General features: G+C 37.5%; 1 protein-coding gene across 2 annotated transcripts; it reads left to right on the top strand.

Moving 5' to 3' along the window:
- Positions 1–2511: 2511 nt before the first annotated feature.
- Positions 2512–16558, top strand: gls2a (glutaminase 2a (liver, mitochondrial)). Of its 2 annotated transcripts, XM_062998991.1 has the most exons (18): positions 2512–2855; positions 3774–3861; positions 4493–4614; positions 5491–5620; positions 5716–5795; positions 6111–6274; positions 7225–7283; positions 9706–9738; positions 9853–9911; positions 10872–10938; positions 11024–11074; positions 11163–11339; positions 11626–11757; positions 11847–11939; positions 12377–12438; positions 13996–14072; positions 14164–14227; positions 14316–16558. In XM_062998991.1, exons 1-18 carry the CDS (start codon positions 2680–2682, stop codon positions 14503–14505), a joined length of 1824 nt encoding a protein of 607 aa, XP_062855061.1. In that variant the 5' UTR covers positions 2512–2679; the 3' UTR covers positions 14506–16558. The 2 variants fall into 2 exon arrangements, with proteins under 2 accessions (XP_062855061.1, XP_062855062.1); XM_062998992.1 differs by lacking the exons at positions 2512–2855; positions 3774–3861; positions 4493–4614; positions 5491–5620; positions 5716–5795 and having other exon boundaries at positions 6135–6170.
- Position 16559: the final 1 nt, after the last annotated feature.

Below are 16559 nucleotides of genomic sequence, written 5' to 3' on the forward strand. Positions count from 1 at the left end.
TGTCTGTTTAACTTGGTTGTATGTCAGGTAATATGAGGCCAACATGTGGACATGAATATACTTTTGAACATTTATTTAACAAAAATACAGAAAATATAACTTTTTGGGTTGATCAATTTTGGCCCACGCTCATCTCAGATGGACCAAAAGACAGTAAAAAAAAGTGTGTTGTGCTCAGATGAGTCCATGTTTTAGCTTGTTTATAGAAAACACAGACATCAAGTTCGCCATGCCAAAGATGAAAAGGACCATCCACACTATTATCAGCAAAAGGTACAAAAGCCAACAAACATTGTGGTATGGAGACGCATTAGTGACAGGAAAGCATTTCATGGACTTTTAGATGGATATATGCAGCCATCAAGCAACATATTTTTTAGGATGTCCATGGATATTTCAGCAAGACGAGGCAGGCCACGTTCTACATTTTACTACAACAGTGCGGCTTTGTAGACACAGAATGCGTGCGCTTGACTGGCATGAAGTCTAGGCAAAAAGTCCTTGCAAAGCTACAACATAAAAAGAAAAGATGGTGTAACACGGTGTTAAACATGCCTCTGTCACTACCTTTTAGGTATATTTCAGGTATTCTGTATTTATTTAAATGTACTAAATACAGTTATGCTGGCCAGTGACAAAAGTGGGGTTCGTAGATGTCACTTTCATACCAACAGGCTGTTTCAAAGGCATGCCAGAAAAAAATCTTGTCTTTCAACTAACTACAAACTTTAATTTGTGGATTTAATTTGTTATGCTACCGGAACCGTGGTTTTATGGTCTGGTGGCACAAAAAGATTTTTTCTATTAGTAACTATGGCTTATTATATGTGATGTTTTTAGAGACACTGCTTTCAAGGGAGCTTTTTATCTTGAAACAAATGTACATAATTCGTTTTTTTTTTTGTATATTTCCAGTGTATGACTGAGCTAATTAACCACAAAGACATTTTTTCGTGACATTTTTCATGACTTTCCTAATGGCACAAATAGTTCTGGATTTAACAGTCTCAACTACACCACTGCTCTGCCGTCTCTGATGTCATGTTGTCAAGGTGCTTCAAACGAGTTCCCCAGATCTCAATAAATGCTGTCTCCAGGGTAACCTGATGTGTTGCTCTGAAATATTAAAGCTCTCAGTTAATCTCACAACTATTACTTGTCGCACAGCTGTAAGGGCAAACACAAACTTGGCATAAGGACTACAAACTTTAGCCTAGAGCGCTGACAATGGTTAACAGTTACAAGAGCTTCCCACACCTGACCACAACATGTTTGAACAGTGTTGTCCTCTTTGTATAGTGGATCAAGGTCACTTTGATACCAGCAAACAACTGCTTTGCTACTTGTGCAATCACAAAGCAGTGCCAAGTGTGTCATTCTGGTACCAACACAAAATCTAGTCCAGTGACATCAAGAAAATGCCAAAGGTCCAAAATTAGTCAAAGAATAAATGTATTTTGATCGTAAATTGATTATAAAAAGAAAACACTTGTTTACTTATATAATATACAGCTGGTTATATGGGGAAATTCTTCATTAATTCTTAATTAATTAAATCTAACTAAAGATTTAATGTGTTAAAAAAAAAAAGTTTAAAATCAGGATGAATTTACATAGTTGTGAACATACATAAATCCTATTATTCCCACTATATAACTAAGTTAGTTAATAGTTGTTTTAATGTATTAATAAAATAAACTTTTTATCAACATGTCTGTATTCATAAAACATTTCTAAAGCTCTTCATACTTCAGGAGCTTTAAAATCTCTGACACTACTGACACACTTGTTTGCATGTTTGATTCATGTCTTTGCAATGTCACAAATAGATACAACTATGTCATCCATGTGTCACCACAAAAGCAGTCAACTCCAGTGAGATTGACCAGTGGAAAGACATTGCTCATAACTGTCATTCACCGCTTGCACAGAATGTTGAGCATTTGTTATCTGAATATGAAGAAAGGTTTTGATTATATCTTAAAATAAATAGGTCTACTTACAATTCCTTTGATTGTTGTATATATGCCATATTATTTATATGGCAAGGTAAATAAACTCCCAAGTTGTATTATATATTCTTAGAATTATCAAAGAAACATTATACCTAAAATTATAGCTATTAGATTTTTCATTCATGTGTCAGTATTAGCAGTTGATTAACTCATACAGTACTACTAGTAATATCTATTAGAATGATTCATATTAAGAGATCATCATGAATATTATTATCACATTATGTAAAAGGTAATAAGCCAACATTTTCATTCAATTTGTATTACACAGTTAAACCTCAGTGTTAGACCTCTGAAGGCCCTGCTCTCTGGTATCCTGCCAAGGGAGAGTAAATCATCACCATTGCCATGTTTGGGACTAGATCAGGTCTCCATGCTCTTGGTCATTGGACCATTCACGATGGCACCGCCACCTCCTCCCTGAGTACTTCCATATCCATTACAGAATGAATCCACATGCACTGGCAACAACTGTTTATGAGCTGTTGCTTACATTTGCCATGATAACATTACTGAAGAGCGTGTGATTGGAAAGTGCTAGAAGAGAACCTGAGGAAAATACTGCTCTGACAAAGGATACATTTTAAGACCTCGCTGTGTTTATATCCGTTGGATCCTCTATTTATTGATAATATATTTATTGAACTTATTTATTTTACTCATTATGCACTCACTGAAGTATTTTCGAAGTCTCGGAGCTGGCAGTTTACTCGTTAGAGAGGTTGGAAGGTCGGCTAAGGCTGAAAATGGACAAAAAAGTCTGGTTCGACTGCTGCGCACGAGCTCATCAGTTCAACAGCATCCACGTCATCAGCACGTGATCCCGGACACCGAGGACAGGTAACACAGGCCGCGTTCAATTCTAGCATACTAAATAGTATGTACAGATAGGACAGCATGGGTTCCTCATGAGAAGTGTGCTATTTTAACATACTATTTGTGTATACTCTTTCAAAGCATACAGTAGTATACTGTTTCAAATAATGCCATATATACTACACAATTAATAATGGTCCACTCTGTTTACAACTAACTGTTGTAATTATTTATTTATTTATTAGGATTTTAACGTCATGGTTTACGCACTTTGGTTACATTCATGACAGGACAGGTAATTACTCGTTACTCAAGATTCATCAGTTCAAGTCTTTAATGTCAAACACAGTCATGGACAATTTTGTATCTCCAAATCACCTCACTTGCATGTCTTTGGACTGTGGGAGGAAACCGGAGCTTCTGGAGGAAACCCACTTAGACACAGGGAGAACATGCAAACTCCATACAGAAAGGACCCTGGCCGCTCCACCTGGGGATTGAACACATTTCTTGAGAGACAAGTAGAAGCATCCTTGTGCAGAGTGGTTAAATTTGGCATGACACCATTGTATTGGTTTTGTTTTGATTTACTGATGTTTACTCCAGAGCATAAGGCAGCCTAAGAGAACATTTCTATTCCCGAATATATGTATTATGCTCTCAGATAGCAAAAAAAGAAACGTGCAAAAAAATAAAAGTCTCACCATTTAAGGACAACTGCTGTACCATTGACAGTACATTGACAGTACATTGACATTATGTGTGCCTTGCAGTAATTTTTTCAAGCTTATTTTTCTCTTTTCATTATTACTGTTTTAAAAAATTATCTGAATATACACTATATGTAAAGTCGTCACAGAGGTTTTAATCAGAGTAATGTTTTGTGTTTTTTATTAAACTTAATAAAAAATTAAGTTAATTATGGTGATCTGCTTGTGTTAGTAAGGGAGCAGTGCCTGAACTGGAGAACCTGTTGTTTAACACCATTTCAAAAGGAGAGGAGAAGATTTCTGTGGGCCGCTTCATTAGTGTAAGTGATATAAAAAGGAAGTTACATTATCTGTCAGAATACCAGAGATTCACATGTTTGTCTTGTTGTGATTGGGTGGACAGGTTATAGGTTACAGAACACTGTGTACATTACTGGCATGCCAACACAAGTAGCCAGCAAAACTGTTTAGGATAGTTTGTGTGTGTCTGTGAATACATGTGGCACATACTGTATATGTAGCAACTAGTCTTACATAAAGCAAATAAAAATAAACAACAACTTATGAGGCAACATCCTTAAACATATCTAATCAAAAATAATTTAATTACCACCAGGATGCCATGCTTTTCATGGCTTTCCCAATCACCAGATTTGCACATTATTAAACTATAATGTGAAGATCTAAAGAGAGGTCTATACAGCAGATCTACACTTCATTTATGCCTCATTGAACAAAAAGAATTGTATTCTTTAGGAATGGTCCAACATTCCAATTCAAAACTTTAATGTCAAAAACAAATAAAAGTTGTCTTGGAGGCAAAGGAAGCTCCTTAATATTATTTTTATTGTGTTGTCATTAATGTGTCCACCCTCTGTATGTCCTGGAGATAAATTTGAATGCTTTTGTTTTTTATGTTGACTATTTTGAGTTTGTTTGTGTGTTTCTCAGGAGCTGGAGAGCACAGGATTGTTGATCTCTGACCCACGATTGAGGGACTGCATGCAGCAGCTTCAAAAAGCAATGCAAGAACCTGCTGACATGGCAACAATAGATCAGGAGCTCTTTAGGAAGTAAGTATGTGTAAGTGTTTCTATATTTACAGAGAACACCATATGAATGAAGCAGTATGGTGGTATATAGCAGAACCAAAGTGGTCCCACTTTGTGCTGGTCCCAAGTCCTGATAAAAATAAGGGGGATTGCGTCAGGAAGGGCATCCCCCATAACGTGACATGAAACAGAGGACAATGGATAAAGCTGACCCATCTATGCAGCCAATCATCGCAAAGCGATGACGGAGTAGTCACATGACATGTCAAGTGTATATGATGTACTTATATCAATACAACAAACTTTACTATGTCATTACCATGTTAGTGTCAGTGCGGTGCTGAGACTGGTCCATCACCCGAATAACATCTGTTTAGTGGAGGTTCCATGGGAGTCTCTTCCCATCAGTGGATGAGTTGAAGGGAGATGACAGTGTGGACAAAGCAACAGATAGGGAACAGTCAGTAGCTGTATACCCACAAGGTGCATTAATATAGTAAGCAAAGCTCAAATGACCAGTAAATGTATATACAATGTAGGTGAACCTAATAGAGGTAATGATAAGCATACATTTAACACTTGCTGTTTTTTTCTGTACTTAGTAATACTATACACAGAGAAACACACAGACACAAACCATACATTTATGATCCATCTTGGCACATGTGCCAGCAAACATTGACTTACTTATTATGTGCGTGCTTGCATGTGTGTGCATGAACAATATTACACTGCATGCTTCAACCCTTAAACCACAGGATCATTAAAAAATAAAGTCTAATAAGCAATATGTAATTCAAGGATTTAAATTTAGCCATCAGTGTATTAATTCTCTGTCCATATGTATATTATTTATCACATAGAAATCTGAGTGAGTTTGCATTTTATTTCTTGTAGATGTGCTAGAAGCAATATAGTCCTGCTAACCCAAGCATTCCAGAAGAAGTTCATTATTCCAGAATTCATGACTTTTGCATCTAATATTAATCAGCTGTACTACAATGCACAGAGCCAAAAAGGAGGCCAGGTAAGCTGTACACACATATACAACATATACATTGTAAACATATACATTGACTTGTCTGTCTAAAAATTATAACAGTAACTGTGTCTGTGTCACAGATTGCTGACTACATTCCTCAACTAGCTAAATTCAGCCCTGATTTATGGGGTGTGTCTTTATGCACAGTCGATGGTCAGCGGTAAGAAAATCACTTTAAAATGGCCTTTAACCTTTGTGTTGTTTTAAGGGTCAAAATGACCCACCAATATGATTATCAGTATATCTTCTTCTATAATGAATCTAGATATGCAATGAATGACAGGTTTTATGCAAAATACGTAGATTTGGGTTAAAAATGTAATTAAGCTGCCTTATTTTAGGGGTTTAGTGAAGGCAGGTCATTTTGGACCCCAAGACAAGGGGAGTATACAGAAAGTTTTAACTACACAAGGGTTAAAATGTGTTCTATTTCCTGTTTTCTTAACAATTTTAGAATCTCTCCCTCTCTTCTCAGGCACTCTACAGGGGACACACAGGTGCCATTCTGTTTGCAGTCGTGCATGAAGCCGCTGAAGTACGCTCTGGCTATTCATGAATTTGGGTCCAAACATGTGCATTCATTTGTTGGAAAAGAGCCAAGTGGCCTCAAGTTTAATAAATTAAGTTTAAATGAGGATGGTGAGCAACAAAAATATACATTTCATATTATTTAACCCTAACTACTGTAGATTAGACTACACATTCGTTTTATCTCTTATTCACACTTACAACTTCATCATAAATATTTGTATAACATTGTATGATGTATAGAGTCATAATTCTAAAATAATACAAATTTTTAGACACATTATAAAGAGGTGATTACATATGTAATGTAATGAAAATGAAAATGTAATGAAAATGTAATGTAAATGTGATGATAAAACAGAATAAGCACTTTTGAATTGTAGCATTTACTTCTATGTTTGCATCACACACAATCAATCTTTCTTTTAATGAGAGATTTAGGTTTTAAGGTCATTAAAGGAACACATACACATTTCATGCATTCTGCAGATGTTTTAATCCAAAACCCTCAACAAAGATACACTACATGACCCAAGGAACATGGAGACCCTGACCAGTGAGGGTGCCTATGCTTTAAAAACAGCTTCCAACAAACTGAAAAGGCATGTCCTTAGAGTTTAAAATAATCAGATTATTTATTTAAGGATTTTGCTTTTTGCACAGGGTCTACACAGGCTGAAAGAGCAATTAGACCTTCCCCAAACTGTTGCCACAAGGACTAAGCTCAGCTAATTGTAAACAGCCTTAGATTATTATTTCTCCTTCAAAAATCTTTAAGGCAAAACGCTAAACTATGATTCATTACTTAAGTGTCCAATTCCAGTGTGATTTACACCATTCCTATGTGTAGCAGCTTCATAAAACAAGCAGGGCAAACATTTAAAAATAAAAAAACTCACCCATATTCAATGTTTGTAAGGTTTTTAAATAACACTTCTAACATATTTTCATACATGGCCAGTTAACTTCCATTCACAGATTTTCCAGTCAGATGTTCTATGTGTCTGCATTTGTGCATTTTAAGTTATACTGTGCTGACCATACTGTGTTTTTCCCCCCAGACAAACCTCATAATCCCATGGTTAATTCAGGTGCCATAGTCATCAGCTCTCTTTTAAAGGTAAGAATACTGTCCTGTTCACTTTACAACATACTGCACATTCACTATTGGCTGTATGACAATGCAACACTCGTATTTAGCCCAGAAATCATCTGGTATGGCTTAAAAGTTAAGGCAGGATTTGGTTGTCCCATTTAGTTTAGAACAGCTGATAAGGTGAGCGAGAGCAATGGGTGAGATATGTCGGGACATGATATAATAAGTGTTAGTTACTAGGGGTTGGGGGGAGGTGTACCATGTTACCCAATAGGAATCAGTCAGGGTGTGCTGTACTGTAGAACAGCTGCTAATAACAGAAAGAAAGTGAGAACGAAAGAGTGACTGTAGATAAGCTTCATTTCAGTTTACTATTTTAAATGTGTGATGTGGTGCAGTTTGTAAAGAAGTTGCTGCACTGGAAATACAAGTAACACAATGTATTTTTATGTTTTCATTAAAACAATAGAACACACACACACACACTTTTGGCTAGATATTCATCTACATGGGGGGGGGGGGGGGGGGGGGGGGCAGTGATTCTGGGACAGCCCAGACCCACAACCAGAATAAAGAGGTGGTAAAACATAAAAATGAAAAGAAAAATGTTGATCTTTATCTAAAGAGACATTATCAAGAATAAACAACATATAAATTAAAACTTAAATTTAACTTCTTTAAAATTTTCAAATTATAATGTTCCCTAAAGTGACAGTGCCTTTACATTTTAATACAAAGAATTAGGTGTAATGATGTTTAATGATCCGATTTTTAAAAATGTTTTGATTTGTATTTTATGAAGAATGAATAAAGATTAAGTTAGATGCGAGTTTAAATTAAAACATGCGAGTTTTGTTAGAACATGTAAAATGCTTGCAGTATTTTAAAATATATGATATTATTGATATTCTTTGTTTTTAAAAGAAATACATTTATGCTTCTTAAATACTTAATAGCACTAAACTTTCTTATATACATCTTATCAAATGTTAAGGACTCATGAAATGACTTAGGTAGGTACGACTTTGAATTAGTAATTAAATACCAAACAAGAACCTTTCCACAGAGAACTGCAGTGTTGGTGGATTTTAGAGGCAGATATTCTCCTGCCAAACCATGCACTGCTTTGACCTGACCTTTCTACTGAGTTGGTGTCCCTTCCCTTCTGGCTGAATCTAAACCTCCCTCTTTATGACCTAAGAGACAAATCTGCGGAGCACTAGCTGGCACATAGACGAAAGTGACTGCTCAAATGATAGTCAGGCCAGAATTAAAGAAAGTGTCTCACATTTGGAGTAATAATTAAAAATGAAACTGTGATTACTGTTGCATTGTGGGTGGTGGTAGTTATTTCTGGTTATAGTGACCTCAAGTACCAACCCCACCACATTCCTTGATATGAACAGACATGCATGTGTACACTGCCATCCTGTGTCACAAGGGGTTTATTGCATTGTGTGAGCTTAACTGTGATTTTAGAAACCTTTTATAAATGAGCAAACTGGCTAGTGCATGTACATAGCTTGTAAAACTTGCTTCTCGGCCACTTTATTACTATTTTAAGGCTTTTCTCTAAGCATCCTAAAACACTGTGGAAATAACATAAAATATCACATCATATAAAACAGCTGATGACAATTCGGATGGTCCTATTTGTCTTTGGCACATAGAATGGCTGGATTCCCTGAATCATTTCACAATATTAGGTATGGTAGATGGTGGCGCTCAGGTGGCGCAGCGGTAAAATACGCTAGGCGACCAAAGCTGGGATTTCGAATACATCGCATCGAATCTCAGCTCTTCCATCCGGCTGGGCTAGGAAGCTATATGAACAATGCTTGGCTGTTGTTCATACAGGGTTAGGGAGCCGGAGAGGGACCTCATAACTGATGCAATTTCGACCTCTGCTGGCTGGTTGATGGAGTCTGCACAGAGTAGAGGAATAATGCGTTGATCAGGGTGTGGCTCTCCGTGCACAGGGCTGATTCGCATATGAACTCGGCTGGTGCAGGTGAAAAAATGCTATTGGCTACTGTTCGCGTATCATGTGCCAGTCTTGCTCTCCTCAATCAGGGGTGGGGGTCGGGAGAAAAAGGGAGAAAATACATTAAAAAAAAAGGTATGGTAGATGGTAAAAGACCTAAATTATTTGCAGTATGAATGTATGAAGTATGTTCTTTTTGAACTAATTGTCATTTTTTCCCACACATTTTGCTGACTGAGCCTTTAAAACCCTCACCTGTTGCCAATTAACCTGTTTAAAAATGACAGAACGTTATAAGAAGGAAAGATAATACCATACCAGTGCAACATACCAGTGGTAAATGTGCCCCACCCCAGCTTGTTGGGACATTGGTTTTTTTTATATAAGTTTATAAAAAAGGTGGTTGTTTGGAGTTTTAGTCAGGTTATTTCCCACAGCGTTTGCTTTCTTTGTCCATTTTAGCCCGGTTTTAAGAAGGCTGAAAAGTTTGATTACGTAAGTCTAACACAATTATTCAGTTATTGTTTAATACATACATACTTATATTCATATGTAATACAGTACATGTATTCTGTTCACTGCTTTACTCTGTACTGATTTGCCCCACAGATAATGGACTATATGAAAAGAATGGCAGGTGGTGAATATGTGGGTTTCAGCAATGCCACGTAAGTCATACTATTAAATCCTTCTGATTTTTTAACAGATGCACACTGTGACAAAAAGTATGAAAATCATTACACACATTTTTCTTTACATGATATACAAGGTCCATCATAGTCACGAAAAATATCCCAGATATATCCCTAGTTTCTGTGCTGACGTTGCTGCCAAAAGCAATTTGGAAATCAGTAGTAAGCTTTGCAACCTATACCACGTCAGCACTCTTGTGTGAGATTATGTTGATCAACTTATGCAGGGCACTGCCGCTCAGGTGGCACAGCGGTAAAATACACTAGCACACCAGAGCTGGGATTTCTAATATATTGTATGAATCTCAGCTCTGCCATCTGGCTGGGCTGGGCGGCCACATGAACAACGATTGGCTGTTGTTCAGGGATGAGATGAGCCAGACCATGGTGCAATTACGACCTCTGCTGGCTGATTGATTGCGCCTACACAAAGTTAGGAAATAAGGCTGATCAAGGTGTGGCTCTCCATACACAAGGCTGATCCGCATATGAACTCGCCTCGTGCAGGTGAAAAGAGGCAGTCGGTATGTACTGCACGCATGTTGGAGGGGGCATGTGTCAGTTACAAAGCCTCTCAGTCAGCAGTGGAGGGTTGTATCAGTAGAAGTGAAGCGTAACACAACCAGGGTAATTGGATACGACTAGATTAGGGGGAAATCGGAGAAAAAGAGGTAAAAAAACTTATGCAGGGCACAAATTTAAAGTTTTTGAAAGGTGGCACACTATGACAGTACCACTTTGAAAGTCCAAGAGATCTTAAGTACTCTCAGTGTTTGCCTATGGAAATGGCATAGCATCATGTTTATTTATATGCACCAAATATCAATGTGTATAAAGAAAATCACTTGACAGAAGAAAGTTTTATATTCCGTCATGTAGTGTACAAATAATGTTTTGTATTTGGTAATTTAACAATAAAACTTTATTTTTTCATAGGTTCCAGTCAGAAAAAGAGACAGGTGATAGAAATTTTGCAATTGGTTATTATCTAAAGGAAAAAAAAGTTAGTATGGTTCTCATTATTCATTACCTGTAAATAGAATTCATGATATATCATCATTTTAATTAAGTTCCTCTGTTTTATTTAGTGTTTCCCCCACAATGCAGACATGATAGCGGCACTGGATTTCTACTTTCAGGTAAGCAGACATTTAATTTAGCAACAAATACATCTTTTAATTATGTTTCCATTGTTAAATTAATGTCTTTCCTTTTTTCTCCCACTAGCTGTGCTCTATTGAGGTGAACTGTGAGTCAGGTAGTGTCATGGCTGCCACTCTAGCTAACGGAGGGTTCTGTCCAATCACAGGCGAGCGTGTGCTGAGTGCAGAGGCTGTAAGAAACACTCTCAGCCTCATGCACTCCTGTGGGATGAATGACTTCTCCGGCCAGTTTGCTTTTCATGTAAGTTTACCAAACTACATTTACATTTTCATTTACATTTTCAGCATTTAGCAGACGCTTTTATCCAAAGCGACTTACACAGTGAGCGGAACACAATGAGCAATTGAGGGTTAAGGGCCTTGCTCAGGGACCCAACAGTGGCAACTTGGTGGTGGCGGGGCTTGAACCGGCAACTTTCTGTTTACTAGTCCAGTACCTTAACCACTGAGCTATCACTAGCATAACTGCAGTCTGTTTTTATAATTTGTACTTACTGGTAAATGTTTGTTTTCTCTTTACCCACCAGGTAGGCTTGCCAGCTAAATCAGGAGTGTCTGGCGCTGTTCTTTTGGTGGTTCCTAATATCATGGGAGTAATGTGCTGGTCTCCACCAATCAACCGTGTGGGTAACAGTGTGCGAGCTGTGCACTTTTGTCAGGTACGTACATGCCCAGGTGACACACACACACACAAACAAACAACTGCTGCAGACTGAACAACATGCCATGTTTGGTGTTCTTTTTTTAGGAGCTGGTTTCTCTTTTTAATTTCCATAACTATGACAACCTGAGACACTTTGCCAAGAAACTGGACCCTCGCAGACATTCTGGTCATGAGAGGGTAAGAATCAAATAAATGTCCCTCATAAAACAGAAAAAAATCTTAACCTTACCTGGACTGGGCTTACATGTGTACAAGCACATTAATAACCTGATCATTATCACATGTCAGCAGTTTCATAATCAAGGTTGTACATAATATACGTGTCCATGTAACCAGCATACAGATTGAACATCAATCAATTTTTTTCCATAAAAGAATGCATTATTGTATCTTAAACTCTCTTAAAGAACATAACACACTGACATATGCTTTTCTGTACCCTTGAGGGTGACAAAAAAGGTACATTTTAGTACCTACATTTCTGCAAATTTGCATACTTAATAAAATAACTTAAGTAAGCTGCTAGTAAGACTACAGTAGAAATGTTGCCATCTCTCATTACTAAAAATCTTATTTCTTAACATAAAGAATAAATCGAGTGCATTGTTTTACAGAATAAGGCTGTAATTGACCTGATGTTTGCAGCTTACAGTGGAGATGTTTCAGCACTCAGAAGGTAAAAAACACAATGTCTTCTGTCTATGTAAATCTTTGACATCATGGAATTACTAGACATGAATGAAGACAATACCTAGACCAATATTAAAACACTTAAGAAGTAAGATTTAAAATTGAAAGGTGTAAAATATTTATTATAGATAATACATTTTATAGCAAATTCGGTTTCCATGACATTTCTGTGCATTATAGAAAAGACTGTATACTTAATACATGTATTTGTGATCATACATGTATAAATTGTCGTGATTAAAGTATACATGGGAAATACAACTGTTCCAATATGGAAGAGTTCAGGCATTGCCATTTAACTGAAACAATGGCATAGAGTATGATTTGCCTTCATTTCTTTTTGGGAACAATGGCATTTCTGTCTCTTCTATTAATCAATTGCAACATGCAATTTGGAGCATATATAAGCTTATTTATGGAAGGCACTGTGATAATGTGGTCCTAAGTGGTCGATGTTGTGAGGCCGCCGCAAGAAATTTCCAGAGACGCGTCATCAGGTCTTAGCAAAAGCTGGTGTTTTATTAAAGTGCTCAGTGGTAGTTTACAAACGTTGGAAAAAGAAAAGAAAAAGCATAAAACAATACGAAGGCTATACCTCGTTTCACACAGGGACTAAATTCTAAGCACACTACAAACAACTAGGCCCCTCCGAGCTGCAGTTCACACACCCGACTGCTCCCCAACCAAAACTTAACCGCCAACCACCGGCCGCTTATAACCCAGATGCCCCTCCCCCTTTCTTGGAGCATACCATTCACGGGCCACTGAAAGGATCTGACAGAATCTGGTGTTTCCCATGGTGAGTCAAGGTGAGCTGTCACTGGTGATGTGTCTGGCGCCTTGACGTCATCACAGGGACAGTTTGCATTTTTGTCCTAGACCCAGTGATGTTGCCTTTTTGTTTTAAAGAAGAGGCTTTACATGTCTTGGAGGAAGCATGTTATCGCCTTTCCTAGCTGTCACGCAAACTCTGAAAACTCAGTGCATAGAAATTGAAAATAAAAAAATCAATAAAAAAAATAACTGTTAAGTGTCAAAAAAGTGCTAACAAGGGAAAGCACAAATGCCAGTTGGTCCTGGGGATGTGGGTTTAATCCTGGCACTGTTTGTTTACATGTTTTTTTTTGTGTCTGCTTTGAGCTTATGTGACATAATGGTAAGAGTCATGCTGCTGTTAACAGCAGTGCCTGAGTTCCAGGGATTCAAATCCTGGGCTGGGCTCACAAATACAAAGACGCATAATGTTATGTGAACCTAGCCATTGGGTGGACACATTATTGCACCCTTAGTAAGGGTCACAGGACCGGACAAGTAGGAGGATTGCGCCAAAAAGGGCAGTTGGTGTGAAAACTGTGCCTTATCATATACACAGACGAATGATCCACTGTGGCGACCCCTTATGGGACCAGTCAAAAGGAGTCACTTATTCACTCTAGTTTCTTTCCACTTTAAAAACCATGCAAAAAACTGGACTTGAATTATATATAATCGTTTACAGGTTAACTTGCACTTGTCACAAATGCAACTTATGTACTACTTTCAGATGTGCTTTGTCAGCAGTGGATATGGAACTAAAGGATTATGACTCTCGGTCAGCTCTGCATGTGGCTGCTGCAGAAGGTAACCTACTATCCCTTACTCATCCACTCAGAAAAATTTTTTTTCTTTCAAATGCTCCAAGTGTAAAATGTGTCTAACTTGAATATTTCAGGTCATCTGGAAGCTGTCAAGTTTTTAACAGGGACCTGCAGAGTGAGCCCTTATGTTAAGGACCGGTAAAATTACTTTATAACTGACTTTTCTTAGTTTCTTTTCACTGCATCAGTGCTAATGAACTTAACCACTGATGTAACTGTGGTTCAGGTGGGGAAACACACCTCTGGATGATGCACTGGAGTTCGGACAGGGTGGTGTGGTGGAGTTATTAAAGGAATATCAAAGTATTTACACACACACACTCATTCCTGAGGAGGTCAGTGCACATGCACACAGTGAATCAGCGCTGGATGTGGAGGACCTGAGAAAAATGAAGACTCTGGAAAAGTTGGTGTGATATAAGACACTAGTCTTTATTAAGGGTTAGTGGTGTAGCATTCCACCATTTAAGACAAAACCCATAAAACAAAGCCCACAAGTGCACAATTGACAAAAATTGAAAAAAAGGTGACAAAAATGTTGGGTGACTAATTAGAGGAACATTATTTCATAAAACAGGTTAAAAAGGCTTTAAAAACTTCATTTACTTTTTAAAAAATCATGTACTACTTCTCATAGTATTCAAACCTCTTAACTTTTTGCACATTTTGTGTTGTGGAATGGATTTTGAATGGATATAAATGCCATTTTACCCATCAGTCTACATTTAATGACCCATGTTTCAAAAACAAATAAGAATCAAAACTCACTCACTTTCTTAACCGCTTTTCCAATTAGGGTCGCGGAGGGGTGCTGGAACCTATCCCAACTTTTCAATGGGCGCAAGGCACACAATAATATCCTGGACGGGGCGCCAATCCATCGCAGGGCAGACACACACACATACACACACCCATTCAACTATGGGGCAATTCAGTGTCTCCAATTAACCTGACTGCATGTTTTTGGACTGTGGTTGGAAACCGGAGCACCCAGAGAAAACACACCCAGACACGGGGAGAACATGCAAACTCCACACAGAAAGGACCCGGAGTGCCCCACCTGGGGATCGAACCCAGGACCTTCTTGATGTGAGGCGACAGTGCTACCCACCTAGCCACCGTGCCACCCAGAATCACAAACTGAAATCTATTATTCAGACTCTTCAGAGGTGTTGCAGAACTTTGTAGACACCCCTTAGGCTGCAGTGTATCCTATTCTTTATGAAAGAGCCTCTCAATTTCTAATAGATTTTATGGCAAAGGTCTTTAAACCATCATCTTTAGGTCTCTCCACAAATGTTCAGTGGGCTCTGACTAGGCCACTTATCCTGAGCGATTTATGATCCATTTTAAATCAAATCCACAGGTCAAATTAACACTGTATGCAAAAAAGGTCAAGGGGTCTGATTACTTTCTGAATGCACTGCTCACCGCAAAACAATCTGGACTGATTCCTATCCTTTCCATGGTATTAAACCTAATTAAACCTAGCTAATGTTTAAAAAAGCCTGACTATTTTAGCTATTTTGATATTTATGATATATCCCACAGGTCTGCTGTTAATATTCCTGTAGTGCTTAGTCACATATTAAAAAAACATAACCAGATATGAAAAAAGCCCTCACATCAAACAATGTAGGTGCACACAGCTAGTCATTTATGCACTACGGAATGGATACTTAGCTACAGGTGTGAGGCCAGTGTGTAGGAGTACTCAACCTGCTCCTTAGCCTGTAATAAAAAGCTAGAAATACTAGTAACAGCCCAGGTGTGAAGGAAACAAAATACATTGAGTGTCTGGGTGGCCCTGAGGACTGTACTAGAAGACTCAGCTATGTAAAACTGTTATTAGCAACCAGTTAAGGGCAGAATTTTGGTGAAGACAGTAAGAACGCTGGCCTGTGTAAATATTTAGTAAATTACATTAAATTAATTTATTAATGAGCATAGTATTTATCTTTAACCAAAGTTATAAACTCCAGTCATACATTTGTAATGTTGGTTTTATCTGCAATTTAAAAAAATAAGGACTATATAGACATGGTACATAGAGAAACTGCTTTTAGAGCACTTAGGTGTTGTACAGTTACTTGTAAATGTGTCTGCACATAACTTTTAATGTATTTACTATATCGAGTTTATATTTAAAGTATGGCATGTAAAACGATAACATTTAGTAAGTTTGAAGTGAATGTATTGCTCTTGGATGTTTCTTATTCTATGATTGTTTTTTCTTTAATCAAATTAAAGTGCAAACACTATCATTTGTCTGTGTAAATAGTTAGGTCCAAATGAGAATTTGAGGAATTGTGACATTTCAGATCAAGTATGCACCTTTTAAGCTTTACAATTTTGTCTTGATGCAATGACATCTAGTACACAAAATATTCTACAAATATCAACAGACTGAGAAACTATAGTAAAGCACAACGTATGAAAAATAACAATAAAAGATCAAAATAATCATCAC

The sequence above is a fragment of the Trichomycterus rosablanca genome, chromosome 7 (genome assembly GCF_030014385.1).
Source record: "Trichomycterus rosablanca isolate fTriRos1 chromosome 7, fTriRos1.hap1, whole genome shotgun sequence".
NCBI lineage: Eukaryota > Metazoa > Chordata > Actinopteri > Siluriformes > Trichomycteridae > Trichomycterus > Trichomycterus rosablanca.